At 39.7% G+C, this 14,985-nt stretch overlaps 1 protein-coding gene across 3 annotated transcripts; it reads left to right on the forward strand.

The window, feature by feature from the left end:
- Window positions 1-706: 706 nt before the first annotated feature.
- Window positions 707-13,258, forward strand: LOC129757724 (phenoloxidase-activating factor 2-like). 3 transcript variants are annotated; one of them, XM_055755013.1, is made up of 6 exons: window positions 750-842; window positions 906-1,323; window positions 1,387-1,475; window positions 1,542-1,620; window positions 1,751-1,850; window positions 12,487-13,258. In XM_055755013.1, the coding sequence occupies exons 2-6, from the start codon at window positions 1,216-1,218 to the stop codon at window positions 13,221-13,223; spliced, it is 1,113 nt and encodes a 370-aa protein (XP_055610988.1). In that variant the 5' UTR covers window positions 750-842; window positions 906-1,215; the 3' UTR covers window positions 13,224-13,258. The 3 variants fall into 3 exon arrangements, with proteins under 3 accessions (XP_055610987.1, XP_055610989.1, XP_055610988.1); XM_055755012.1 differs by having other exon boundaries at window positions 707-1,323; XM_055755014.1 differs by having other exon boundaries at window positions 707-1,323; window positions 1,557-1,620.
- The last annotated feature ends 1,727 nt before the right edge of the window (window positions 13,259-14,985 follow it).

Consider the following 14,985-nt stretch of genomic DNA (forward strand, 5'->3'; position numbering starts at 1 on the left):
CAAAATATTCTAAAATGAATGAAAAAAGTGATCAAAGTTCCCCCAGTTTACGGTACCTTTATTGGATTGAAATTTGCCGTTGCATTACTAAACCACTTGATTTTTGGGCACAGGCCTCGCTGAGCCAAGTCCGCATCGTGCATGCTGTGCACCAATAAAATACTTTTCTTGATCACTTAACTTCGGTAACGATTTTGCAGAAAATAAAAAAGCTTGCCGCCCAACAGTGAATCTCGGAAAGGGTGTAGCGAAATAATTTTACGCCATAAATTATGATAAACAACTTCATCGGCCGCTGCGGGTCTTTTCCCAGCCAGAACACACGTCGTCGCCAAGTTAACCGGTCAGAGTGCTTTATGGGATTACCGACCACCATCCTTGCTTGTTTTCTTCCGAGAGCCCTTCTGTGAGAAAATCATAAAAGCCAACTCTTTTGTGGGCAGGTCTGATTTTGACGAATACTGCGTGCACTGTATAACGTGTAATTTGAATCGAGAAAATAATTTATTGATACATCAAGCACTGTAAAAATTAAAGAAAATTTACTGAGCACTTTTTTTCAGTCAGTTTTCATCACAAATCAAATTACAACAACTTGAATGATCATACCTCTTCGGAAACATTTACTGATAGCATAATTTATGGCAGCCATGCTTGGTTCATTCTTGGTGATAAGAACAGACGCTTCTTGAGGCAGATTTAAGTAACAGTTGTTTCTCGCAAAGTCGTTTTGATTTATCATTTAAATGACTCGGTGTAAATTTTATTGATCGTTTTATTCCTGCAAATAAGAAATCAAATTGTTCGGAAAACAATTGATTGATCCGGATTCAGAAGAAATAGTAGTTGATAGACAATTAACAAACTTTCTCAGAAAAGCAGCTATAGCTCTATTCTTCTGACAGATCGCTAACAAGATCCCGATGAACAGCGATCGTAACTGAGCTCCGACAGTCCAGCTGCAACCATTCACTAGTCAAGTTGTTAATCGTTTTCGGAAGTGCCAGTCACATTATCAGTTACGTTGGCGTCCATTGCGGAAGTCTTTAGAGGAATCCCAAGCCGAGTGGAGGCGTGCCATTACCCTGAGTTGCACGTTTGCAGATTTACCTCAAAGGTGAAATCTTCCAAATTGAAAAGATGACAATGAGTTACACACTTCTGCGGGGAAACCATTGATTGAAACTTCATTCGATAAGGCGAGAGTGAGAGCAGATGCATTCTCTTTATGTTGATAGTTGTAAACAAATGCAGTTTCGCGTGTATACGTTGTTGATGATTTTGTTGCAGATCCTTGCAACAACTTCAGCGAATGAAAAGCGGGTAAGTGCCGGTGATAATTTTGTTATGATACATCCTTATCCGATCGCTATTCTGTAATTTCAGAGATGTCTGGGGGGTCTTTGCCTGCCACCTGAACTATGCCGCCCTGTGAGCGTAAACGTGTACGATGAGGTGCATTTGGATTTTTTCAGGTATTTACGGAAATGTGCATGAATCTAACATTATCAATGAGATGTTCCCCCTTCTCCAATGTGCAGTTTTGATCGTTCCAGTTCCGACGAATGCCGCCGCGCAAATCGCAAATGCTGCCCCTTCAATCGGATTGTAAGAGAACCGGTACGATCAGACATTCTGTAGACACCGTTTGTAGTAGCACATTGCCGCCATGCGAGCTGATAAGCAAAAAATCGTTGACCGCGGTGAATTCATTTTGCATTACTGACTTTTTCCGTGTGTTTAATTTTAGGAAACGGATGCGCCAGACGAAAAAGAGTTAGTTTGTGCGGCAAGGAACAACAATGGCGTGGGAAATTTTGTGTACCCTGATAAAACGAAGGCAAAATATGGTGAGTAGACAGCTGCAATTTTTGACATATGTATGGCTCCCATGTGATTTTTCGGTACCTTTTGGATTACCAAGCATCAGTGTAAAATACAAGAGGATTGGGTTAATAGCTGATTTTGCTGAATTCATTTTGGTATGGAAATATGGACATCTTTAGGTTTAATTGTCTGCTCAAACGAACCGTTGACAGCAGGGTAGTAAAAAAATAAGTGCACTCCCAAGTAACAATTTTAGCTTTATTATGGTCAGCAAAATGTCGTTTGGACCACAGCATTAATCTTCATAAAAAGCTAAAGTACATTCTATAACATCACCTGGACTCTAATAAAGCCAAAATTAGGCTATTTGGCCCTATCCTAGGAACGTCATCATGACCAATCATTGTTAGTCATCAATATTGGTCACCAAAGCTTTTAAAAAGCTATTATAAAACATGTTAGAAATTTTTGTTTTTTTCGGTTCTGTCAGTTCTCGGAGTTTTTTTTTTGTTTTTTCCAGCAACCGTAATGGTTGATGAATGATGATTGCATTATTCAGATATGAATCTGGTAAAATTAATAGTTAAAAAACCAATGTTTTACCCATATAATGAGCGTCTTTTCTACTGCCAGTCAAGATTTTAGGTAAAATGTATATGAAATAGTATCTTAAAATAAATGCGCCTCGTCAAATCTGATGGTCAATCATGATGGGATTGATGGAAAAAAGGCCTGAAAAAATATTTTCCAATGCTGGCATTGTGAATCCATCAACATGGCGTCATTTTGTACCCTTCGATTTTGCAACCAACATGGCGTGAGTCAATTCATAGTTTTATTATGGTTTAATGATGACCCCAAAAAAAGCTACGATTTGACGTTTCTTTCGCAAGCAAACCAATTACACGCTAAGGTTGAGTTCCTCATTTCTGAGTTGTTAATCATTAGTACAGTAAATGAGGAGACTTTTTGAATGAAAAGGGATTGGTTTTCAATGACCCGTGGAATAAATCATGAGTTGAAGTCAAATTTCGTTGTCTGACGCCATCTTGAAATCCAAGATGGCGGCTTCCGCTGAACTTTAAAATGGTGTAAATGACTTGAAATCGCATGAAACCCCAACAAAATGGGTATCGGGTGAAAGTGCTAAACGAGTAGAAGTCGAATTTCGCTATCCGACGCCATCTTGAAATCCAAGATGGCGGCATCCGCTCAACTTTTAATGCTTAATGCTGACAAAAAGTCGCATTAAACCACCACTATACGAATATTGGTAAAAAGGCTAAGCTAGAAGATGTCGATTTTTTTCTTTCCGACGCCATCTTGGAATCCAAGATGGCAGCTTCCACTGAATTTAAAATGCTGTTAATCAATGAAAATCGCTTGAACACAACTTTTTTTCACGTAATACTACATTAAAACTACTATTTTAAAACAATTTAGATCATTTTAAATCACTTTTATTATTTTTTCATTATATTTCTAATGCATTTAGAACTTTTCTTGTTTTGTTTATAGTTTTTGATTTTTTTTGCCATTTATGTAATTCTTTTATTCCTATCATGCTATTATGTCTAAATTGTATCGGTCTTATTCTAGCGAAAACTATAAGGTTATGTTGTTTCTGTTAACCGTCTGATTTTGGCACATGTGCCAAATTCGATGTTTCCAAAATCGAATGTTGCCAAAAACGAACGGGGTCTGTATTGCGGTAGTTTTTGTGGGACTTTCAGTCACTTACAGATTTTTAGAGAAACGCGAAAAAAGATATTTGACTTCTATAATTTAGCCTTAGCACTCAATACAATATATTTGGGAGTTTCATGCTATTTTCATTCATTTACAGTATTTTTAAGTTCAGCTGAAGCCACCATCCTGGATTTCAAGATTGCGTCAGAATGCAAAAATAAAGTTTTTATAGCTTATCCCAATTGACAAATATCCATATTTTGGAGGTTTCATGCGATATTCAATGATTTAGAGCATTTTTTAAGTTTATAGAAAGCTGCCATCTTGGATTTCAAGATGGCGTAAAAAAAAAGACATACACCGTCTTAGCCAATTTAGGCTCTACAGACTGAATAAATGGCATGGACAACTTAAGATTAACATTAAACACCCAGTACCGAGATGGGAATCGAACCCATGTCATCAGCGGACCAGCGATTACCGTCTTACCACACTAACCACTCGACCACCAAGACGTAAGATAGCAATATTCGACTTCTACTCGTAAACCCCTTCACCCACTACCAATATGGGTTTCATGTCATTTTAAGTCATTCACTACATTTTAAAGTTTAGCGGAAGCCGCCATCTTGGATTTCAAGATGGCGTAAGATAGCGTAATTCAACTTCTACCGGTTGATTTCTTTTAACTTATACCCCTATAATATAGGTTTTATGCGATTTTCAGTCATTTACAGTATTTTTAAGTTGAGTGGTAGCCGCCATCTTGGATTTAAGATGGCGACGGGCAACGAAATTTGACTTCTACTCGTTTATTACTTTCACCTTATAACCATATTGTGAAGGTTTCACGATATTTTCAGTAATTTTCAGCTTTGAAAATAAAAGAGGAAGCCGCCATCTTGAATTAATGATGGCGTCAAGCTTTTTTTTCCTACTATTTAGGCCCTTTCACTCAATACTCATATTGTAAAGATATCCATACCACTTTCGGTGATTTCAAGTTTTCAAAGATGTATTTTTTTCATTTAAACTCAAAACCAACACGCATAACTTACCAAAAATGTGTAAAAATGGGAGTTCCAATTCAAATATGTGCTATCTAATCTGAGCGTGTCCTGTTTTGACATTTTGATCGAGAACTGTCACTAAGTTTTATGGCGGTTTAATAATCAGGCACTGAGTGCTATTATAGAACATGCAAAAGAAAGCTTGGAGCAAACTTCTAAGTTTGTGTTTTATTATAGTTTTAAAAAAGCATTCATAACTCTTTCAAAATAACTAAAACAGTATGTTTAATAAAAGTTTTATTAGGGTTTTCAAAACCATCTGCAAACATATGGTCGAAAAAAAATATAAGCATTATGCATGACCATAATAAAACCGTCATAAAACGAGCTGCACAAAAAAATGCCATAATTAAACCATAATAAAACTTCCTAATGCTAGTTGGCATAATCTGTGTTACTTGGGCTGGCTTTGAGAGCGATGTATTGTAATGATGACAAAGATGTTTTGATGCGTCATTTTTTTTCTTTCTTAGTATTTCGTCTTACGTCATAGCTTGACAAACATAATTCCTAAAATTCACTCGGTCCATGGCAACTTGGTCTAACCGCCGCGCTCGTTACGCCCCTGCTCGACTCATTCCTTCGTTGTAAATCGTGCACCGCATTTCGCCCACCGCTCGTCGAATAACACCTTCTAGCGCCACGTTGAACGTTATGCAGGATAGGCCATCGTCTTGTCGAAGCCCCTGCGCGATTCGAATGAACTTGACAATTCACCCGAAATCCTAACACAGCACTGCGTTCCATCCATCGTCGCCTTGATCAGTCTGATCAGCTTCCCGGAAAAGCCGTTCTCGTCCATGATTTTCCATAGCTCGTTACGGTCGATCGTGTCGTATGCGGCTTTGAAGTCGATGAATAGATGGTGCGTAGGGACTTGGTGTTCACGGTATTTTTGGAGGATTTGCCGTCCCTCTATGAAGCCCGCCTGATGTCTTCCCACGAATCTGTTTGCTTGTGGCGTTGAACTGCAGAGTAGGATTCGGGACAACACTTTGTAGGCGGCATTTAGGACAGTGATCGCTCGGTAGTTCTCACAGTCCAATTTGTCGCCCTACTTGTAGATGGGGCATATTACCCTCTCCTTCCACTCCTCTGGTAGCTTTTCTGTGCCTCAGATCCGGACCATCAACCGGTTTAGGCAGTCGGCCAACTTGTCCGGGCCCATTTTGATGATAAGCTGCGATGCCATCCTTCCCAGCCGACTTGTTTCTATTCAGCTGGCGATTGGCTTCCTTAAATTTACTCATCGTTGGGAGTGGCTCCTCTTCGTCGTTGGCTACGCCGGCGATGTAGCTTCTCCCACCGTCTTGATCTCCTGCATGTGCGCCGTTCAGGTGTTCATCGCAGTGCAGCTTCCACCTTTTGATCACCTCACGATTGTCCGTCAGGATGCCCCTCTCCTTACATCGGCACGAAGCCTTGGCGTGATGCGTTGAGTTTCTGATAAAACTTTCGTGTTTCTTGGGAACGATGCAGCTGCTCCAACTCCTCGAGCTCCTCCTCATCCAGGCGACGATTTTTCTCCTGGAAAATTCGGACTCGCTGCATATTCCGATGTCGGTGATTTTTCACATTTCGACGGGTGCCAATCTGCACTACTGGCGCCCGTGCGACATTCTGTTAATCCATCTACACTCCTCGTCGAACCAGTCGTTTCGTCGAGTTCGTTCCACATGACCGATGACGTTCTCCGCAACATTGTTGAATTGTCTTGATGGTATCCCAACAGTCCTTGAGAGGGGCTTCGTCAAGCTCACCCTCTACCGGCCGCGCTGCTTCGAGCGATTGCGCGTAGTCTGCCGCGATCTCAGGTTGCTTCAGTCGTACGATATTTAACCGAGGCGGGCGTCGATTTCGTATATTGTTCACTACGGAGAGTTTTGGGTGCATCTTCACCATCACCAGATAAGGAGTGTATCGAAAATAAGTTATAAAAAATAAATAAGTTATAAAGTTATAAGTTATAAAAATTTATTTTTCATTGTATTGATTTTATTCATGAGTCTAACAAAGAAACAGTTCGGAAGTGTTTTAAAAAGCTTATTATTACAGTTTATAAAGAAATACAAGTAAACAAGTAATTATTGGCATTCTCGGACTTTCGACTTGACGCGTTTCTTTAGGTTTTGTACAGCTGATTGATCACACTTCCGCAGCATTCCAATTTTTCTTGAAAACCGCCATGGTTCTGTTGGCCTTACCATCCTTCTTGAAAACTCTCTTGACGATAGCCCAATATCGATTCAATTTCAATTTTCATAGTTTCTTAGAACAATTTATATCCTAAAACAAAAGTCTGGAATTGTCTGGAAGAAATGTCAAAAGTCTGGAAACCTGAAAAAATGTCTGGCGAAAGTCCAAAAAGTCTGGAAGATCCAGACAAAATCTAGAAGGTTGACATCACTGGCTGCAGTGTAGAATTGTGGTCCCGGAATAGTACTGGAAACCTCTTTTACATACGTTTCATCGTCCATGAGAATGCACGCATCTGGCTTCTGCAAAATCCGATGATACAGCTTCTGGGCTCTGGTTTTTGGCTCGTGTTTTTTGTTCAGCCGTTTGTTCGGACACTTTCTGCTTCTTGTATGTTTTCAGGTTGTTCCGCTTCTTGATCCGCTGTACTATTCCGATCGATGTCCCAGCTTTTTTAGCCAAATCCCGTATGGACATCGATCGATTCCGGCCGATGAGGTTGATTACCTTACGGTTCAGATTTGGGTCAAATGGTCCTGGTTTTCTGCCTCTTCCTGGCAAATCATCGAACGTATAGTGTTCCCCGATCTTGTGTTTGATGGATTTTACGCTCGCCGGATGAATGCCGAAACGTTTCGCCACTTCATTCATCGAGATGCCCTTCTCTCACATCCAATGTCCAACATACGAATTTTAACTTCTTTTTAAATTCGCGACATTTTGGGAGAAACGAATGTTTCAAACGTAAACAAAGCTCTGGTTCACTCCTGACAGATCAAGATGGTACATACAGGTGAGCACAGTTGTGCTGTGCTGTTAAAAGATACTACATACGGCCGTTCGTTTGGAGGCGGCGGAATCTTTGAGTCTGAGGCCATTTTCGTTGGTCAGCTGGTGAGCACTTAACCTTCCAATTGTCGGTTTGAATTCCTCCTCCTGGCCGACCTGAGCGTTAGAATCCCCGCTGACGATTTAGATATTATATTATAGGCAGCGGTCGTATTAACGCTCCAGCTGCGGGTAGAATTCGTCTTTGTCACCGGTACTTCCGAGGTGCGGGCTGTGCACGTTGATGATGCTGATGTTGAGGAACCGGCCCTTCCCCACATCACTCTAACAGCTGTTCCAAGCTCGTGTGTGTTGGCGTAGCTCTGGTAAATGGCACGACCATCTGGGTACGCTCGTATCGTGGAGCCCATCTAGCTACCTCCTGCAGCGAATGTTGCCAAAAAAAGAACGGGGCCTGTACTAGTTCTGTGATCTGGTCGACTGGAATCGGCGATCTATCACTAGCATCTATAACTTATTTTTTATGAAAATACAATAATCGTTTCAAAAATGTGTTAATGGCAAACTCTAACTATACCTTGCAAAGATCCAATGGCTGTTTATTTAGCAAATCTCTGTGCCGGAAATGAGCTGAAAAATGTACTGTGCCTGGCTGCCTGGTGTTGGCCGGTATTCGTTTCCATCCTTCATCATCTTGTAATGGGATAGGGAAGGACGTGAAAACGTTTTTATTTTGTTTCCTTCAGTCATACGCAATTGGGTTGCGCTGAAAGGTTAATGCCGGCGGTGGCAAATCGAATCGTCCCCGGTCACGTTTTTTTCTCATGCCAATGATGCTATGATATTGATTACTCACGATTAGCATAGAGGCTGTATTTTGGGTGTACAAGTGCATAGATTCTGCGCATAACAAACAAAATCTAAGTCGGGAATTAAGGTCGGTTTATACACATTTTTTAACGTCTGTACTTTGAAACTCGACGCGAAAAATGGTCGCGATGGTTGAAAATTTTCCACTCCTCTCCACTTTTGGCGGCAACGATGGCGTTTCATTTTTGCTGTTATTTCTCAGCTACTACTGACGATCCGCGGCCTGGCTATGTAGCCACCCAAGTAGCCATTAAGCCGTTGAATAAAGTCTGCTTCATTTAATATTGGAACAAATTCTTTTGCTCATTGTGGCGCTCCTAGTGGACGGATTTGGAAACTTTTTTCACCCACGTGTAGGGAAATTCATTACCTTTCACCATGTATTTATGTCATAACACCAAACGATAGCATTTTGTAAACAACCGCCATGGAAGCCGAACGGAGAGATCAAATTGTGCACAGTTTTCTTGAAAATCCATTGTTGTCGGCATCGAAGCTAGCTAAACAGCTTAAAATGCCCAGAAATACCGTATGGCGTGTTATCAAGCAGTACAAGGAAACATTGACGACGGCTCGGAAGCCGCATTCGAAGCGTCGGAGTGGAACTGTCGACCGGAAACTGCGTGGGAAAGTCATCAAGGCCGTCAAGAGGAATCCCAAATCTTTCAGACCGCGATTTGGCCAATAAGTTCCAGGCCGCTCACAGTACGGTGCGGCGAATTCGTCTCCGGGAAGGAATAAGGTCATTTCGAGCCAGCAAACAGCCAAATCGGACGCTGAAGCAGAACAATGTGGCCAGAATCCGTGCTCGAAAGCTGTACGACCAAGTTCGACGGATGTATTCTGATGGACGATGAGACCTACGTGAAGGCGGACTTTGGGCAAATCCCAGGTCAAAAATTTTATTTGGCGACGGCTCGGGGGGATGTACCTGCAAAATTTAAGTTCGTGTTTGCGGATAAATTCGCCCGCAAGTACATGATTTGGCAGGGGATATGCAGTTGTGGACAGAAAACCAAAGTCTTTCTCACTGACAAGACAATGACATCAGAAGTCTACAAAAAAGAGTGCCTACAGAAACGGATTCCGCCGTTTATTCGTGCCCTCGGCCGTCCAGTAATGTTTTGGCCGGACCTCGCAAGCTGCCATTACAGCAAAACGGTTATGGAATGGTACGCAACGAACGGGGTCAGCGTAATACCGAAGGACCTCAACCCCCCAAACTGCCCCCAGTTCCGGCCGATAGAGAAATACTGGGCAATCACGAAGCGGAGGCTTAAGGCAAAGGGAAAACTTGTTAGGAACATGACTCAAATGAAGAACTGGTGGAATCAAATCGCCAAAACGGTGGACGAAAAGGGTGTGCGTCGCCTAATGTGCCGTATTACGGGAAAAGTACGAGAATTTCTTCGAAACAGCAATGAATAATTTTCTTAATTTTTTTTATGAAAGAGTAAAGAAAATGCTACATTTGTATGAAAAACAAATTATGAATTCGTTAATAAATGACTGAACTACACGCAATTGTTTGTGTTCCAATATTAAATGAAGCAGAGTTTAAGGCCCTTAACTGACATTATAGTGGAATATAGAAAATGCCACACAAAGCATAATGTCTTTGAAAGCCAATTAAGTGCTGATTAAAAGCCGACTTTGGCTTGCAATTCGGCTTATATACGGCTTATAAAAAGCTGTCAATAAAGATTTCAGTGGGTACATCCCAATGGAAAAAATAAATGTCTTTATTACCAAAGCTCTTTTGTTTCCTATCACCATCACCTCTTTTTTCCAGCTGTAAGTTTTTTTTGCCGAATGGAATATTGCTGAAGGCTTGAACTCTAAATATGAAATGCGACTTTTTGGAAATTATTCAATTTTAACCCAAGTTTAAGTCATGCAAATGCAATTTAATGATTACAAAATGATGATAACGTTATTTCTTGCATCTTAAGATAGTTTTTTGAAGTTTTTGATTTTCATATAAAATTTGAAAATCGAACAGTAAATTAACAATTTTTAACATTTTTCTATGCCGTAAAAAACTTCACCCAGTATGACGGATTGGCTTAATATTATCACCTTCAAACTTCATACTGGTTTCCTCATCCTATACCAACACTGTTGATGTAAAAATGTTTGTCGAACAAACTCTCAATTCTTTTAAATAAATATTTTTATAATTCAGTTACCAGTCTTGGGTAAAATGCAACAAAATGCAAATCAAAGAAAGACCTTGTAAATCTCATTTCCATATGCTGGTATATGATTGTTTTGCATCACGCGTTTGTCAACATTGAAATTTCTTTCATCCAAACATTATTTTTTATGATATCGGCTTTTACAATTTTTAGTAGTATTGTTTTACCCCTAAATGTATGCAGCACCCTTATTTTCAGAAAAAAAAATGTAAAATTAAGTTTTCACAAAACAAAACATCACTGCAAATGGTGTTTTCCGTGCGTAAAGATCTTTAAGTCATCGCAAATTTATCAGAAATTATACATTATCCTACGTTTCCATAAGATTGTTTATCCAAAACAAAGTTTGTTGCAAGTTTCCCCATTTTCTGAGGAGGATGAAAAGTGCATGTTTTTAGAAAATTCAAAATAACTGAAGAAACCAATAATTTTTATGACTACGCCAACTTGATGTCCCATCAACCTTAAAGCTTTTAATGTACAAGCGGTATGATTCTCTGTGGACATGAGGTTTTTAGAAGCCATTCAAATTGAAAATAGTTGCAAGTTGCCCCAGTTGACGGTATGTCCTAAGATGATTGAGATATGGCCAAACAAATTAGCTATTTTGGGGGGCGGGGGGTGATCCCAAACTTATGGCCGGCAGCGTATATGATCAGCAAATTCGAATTGGGTGGGGTGATCACCCCCCAAAGGACCACGCCTGGTTTAAAGTGAATAACACAATATGGCTGCAGAGGACTGTCTCTATAACAGGAATTATTATGTTTTAAAATCGCGATACTATGCGAATGTCAAACCGCTTATCGATTTTGTCTTAAACCTGACTAATGATTGATGCGAAGATTAACAACAGATGCTAAAGTTTTGTTTTATATAAAAAAAAGTTTAATCCCTTAAAATAATTTCTGTTTACAAATTTTCAAGCAAACAGGTAAAAACTAAATTTTGATTTCCAAGCAGTTAAAGAAATCAGCATATTGATCATTTAATTCCAAAAAAAATATTTGAAACAGAAGAGAAACTTTGCATGGTGTTTAAGATAAATTGGTTATCAATACTGTAGCTTTTCTGGTGTTTCAGCATTACGATTTTAATAGGGAAAACGAAAATTTATTTGTTTAAAGAGGAATTTACATATTGAATAAACTCTAATGTCTAATTGATTGTTATAGTTGACTGTTTTTCCATCAAACTTTTGAAACAATATTTTCAATATGTTTTCAATAAACATTGGGTTAAAGGCATAGAAAATATCAGCATTTATAACGATTTTCTGCATTTTTATACCGGATATCAATTTTTCCGGCTTTACACATACCGATTTGAATGTGGCATCGCTGGTAATGTTAGAGAAACAAGAGAGATCAATAGGAGGCAAGAACACATGCGAGATATACATGGAGTGTATCGAAGGTCCAGCGAGCGTACAAGTCGACCGATGGAGCTCGTCTTGTACGCTTGCGTAGTGTAATTGGGTAACGCCCCGTTGTACTGAAGTTGAGATTGCGGGTTCTAGTCCTGTCGGTAAGCCGTTGTATCTTTTTTGAGAGGTTCATGATATTTATGGCTTAAGTTCTTCCTTTTATTTGATACTCATGTTCTCTAACATCTAGAAAATTCAAAAGATATGGCGTTTCTGGGTCTGGGTTTCAATGGAGAAGATTTTTATTAAACATAGTTTTGAATAGTTTAAACACCGTTCATAATAATACTCCAGTCAGTGTTGAACGTCTTTAAGAAGTAATTCATGTTGTCCAACTGAATTTCATCCCTTATATGCATGAATATATGTACCTAATTTAAATAAATGTGGATTATCCTTTTTGTGTCTTTCTTCTTCACAGGTGAATTCCCATGGATGTCCTTCGTTTACACAACGGAAGACGACTACGAGATCTACCTTTGCGGAGGTACCCTGATACAGTCCAAGGTAGTTCTAACCATTGCTCACTGCCTCGAGGGAAAGACGCCGGATCAGCTGCGGGTTCGTTTTGGAGAGTGGGATCTTGAGGATATGATCGAGATATATCCGCCGCAGGATCGAGCAGTTCAAAAGATGATCATTCACCCTCACTTCTATGGAGAACTTCTGCAGAATGATATCGCTATCCTGTTTCTGGACGACCACGTCTGGTTTACGGAAGTCGTTGGGACGGTTTGTCTGCCACCGCAGAATTCTAATTTTGACAACAAACGGTGTGTGTTTTCCGGCTGGGGAGAGGACATCAACGGAAGGAATTCTTCCATACTGAAAAGAACGAAACTGCCAATCGTGACCAGAACTCAGTGTCAGAAAGCGTTGAGGAAACAGCTGAACGATCGATACTTTCAGCTGCATGAAGGATTTCTGTGTGCCGGTGGTGAATCGGGGAAGGATGCCTGTAAGGGTGATGGCGGATCGCCATTGACTTGTCGTATTCCAAATTCTGAAAATCAGTACTTTTTAGTGGGGATCGTGGCGTTTGGGGCGGAGTGCGGGGCTCAGGGAGTGCCCGGTGTTTATGTGAATGTTCCTTATTATCGAGATTGGATAGACGGGGAGATTGCCAAAATGTATCACAAGGACATATTTGTAAACTAGCTGTCGAAAATAAAGCGTTCGATTTTAAAAGTGAATTCTAACCCATGTTTTGATTCTGAGGTCAATTTTACCGAGTTCAATAATTTGTCTGTCACGTTCAACGGCTGTAGATGTAAAATTTCAGTTTAATGTTCTTATTCTAACATATCTGATGAACTGCTTTCAGGTGTCCTGGTTAAGTCTGATTGAGTTTTTAGTATGGCAATTTGTGCTGTTCATAAATTTATGCATGATTTTTTTTTAAAACTTGGTCATTCAAAATTTGATTGCTGATGGCTAGCAATACTTTTGTTGCTACTTTCAGAAAAGGCACTTTGTTTGCGTATTGTGTAGAACGACTTGGATTTTTGTTGTTGTAAACAATATCCTAGGAGCAAATAGGAAAACTCATTTGATAACTTAAAGCGATTAAGGTGTTTAATCTAACTAAAGCTTCTTATGCCGAATAGGCGATTGGAAAGTGCTGGGTATGAGCAAATTGTGGAGAAATTGAAAACACGATATGATAAAGCTCCATCACTCCGATTCCAGAGGCACCAGTTTCCTCACAGAGTGTAACAGCAAGGAGAATCTCTGAAAGAGTTCTTGTTGTCGTTGAAAATGCAAGCTTCGGTTTGTAATTTGAGAGACAATGACTTAATGATGGACCGTATGGTTGGAATAAGAAATGAATATCTCCAAGTACACTTAGTGAACGAGCCTGATCTTACAATTGAAAAGGCTGAAAACAAAATTTTAATCTGGGAGATGGCGGCTATGAGCATGGCTTTGATGGCTCCTGCTGTTCAACAAGATTATGGGCAAGTTGGTGCGGATCGGCGGCCTGTGAAAGAGCGCTTAGGCTAGAGGTCACATCATAGAGAACAACAGAAGCGTCATGATACTGCAGATCGCAACAACTATGGATACAGGTTTGATGATGCGGATTTCAGTAAGAAGAAGAAGAAAATACCGAATTATACAATTATTCGGTTTTCGCGGTGTAAAAGGGCATCCGGTCCGAAAATGCTTCAAAATAAAGAACCTTGAAAGGGAAGCTGTAAATTGGCAATTGATTCCAGGTATGTAAACAGCTGCGAAGAGTACCTGATAGAATTGGTGAACATAGTCAGAACAAGAGATTCGGACTCAGAGTAGGATTCGGATTCAGGTGAATTAATATGCATGCATCTTTCTTCTATTTTCAATATTTAAGATCCGTTTTTGGTAAATGTTACAATAGAGGACCAGACTTTCTAAATGGAAGTAGATTTCGGTTCCTCAGTAACAGTGATGGGAATTCATCAATACTCATTTTTTCTCGAACAAAAAATTAAAGAAATGCAACAAAACTTTACTCGTGGTTAACGGATCAAACCCGAAAATGGCCGGGGAAGCTTTAGTATTGGTCAATTCTAAAGGGCATCAATGCTAATTGAATCTGATTGTTCAAAATAGCGAGAACAAGTTTACTCCTTTGTTGGGACGTGATTTGGTTGAATGATTTGTTTACAGATTGGCGTAAATATTTTTCGTGAATTCCCGAACTCAATAGGATTTAAGATGATCCAGAAACCAGAATTGCTAAGGGGAAACAAAAAAAACGCAAATGTGTTAAACATAGATTTCTCAATGCCTATTCAAGGTTTTGAGGAAGAAGTGGTATTGAATACAGATCTATCATTTAAAAAAAAAGCCTACGATATTCCGTATAAGTTGAGAGATAAAGTGATAAGTTATTTGATTAGACTGGAAAAAGAAAGAGTCATAACTCCGATTAAAA

The sequence above is a fragment of the Uranotaenia lowii genome, chromosome 3, assembly GCF_029784155.1.
Source record: "Uranotaenia lowii strain MFRU-FL chromosome 3, ASM2978415v1, whole genome shotgun sequence".
Classification (NCBI taxonomy): Eukaryota; Metazoa; Arthropoda; class Insecta; order Diptera; family Culicidae; genus Uranotaenia; species Uranotaenia lowii.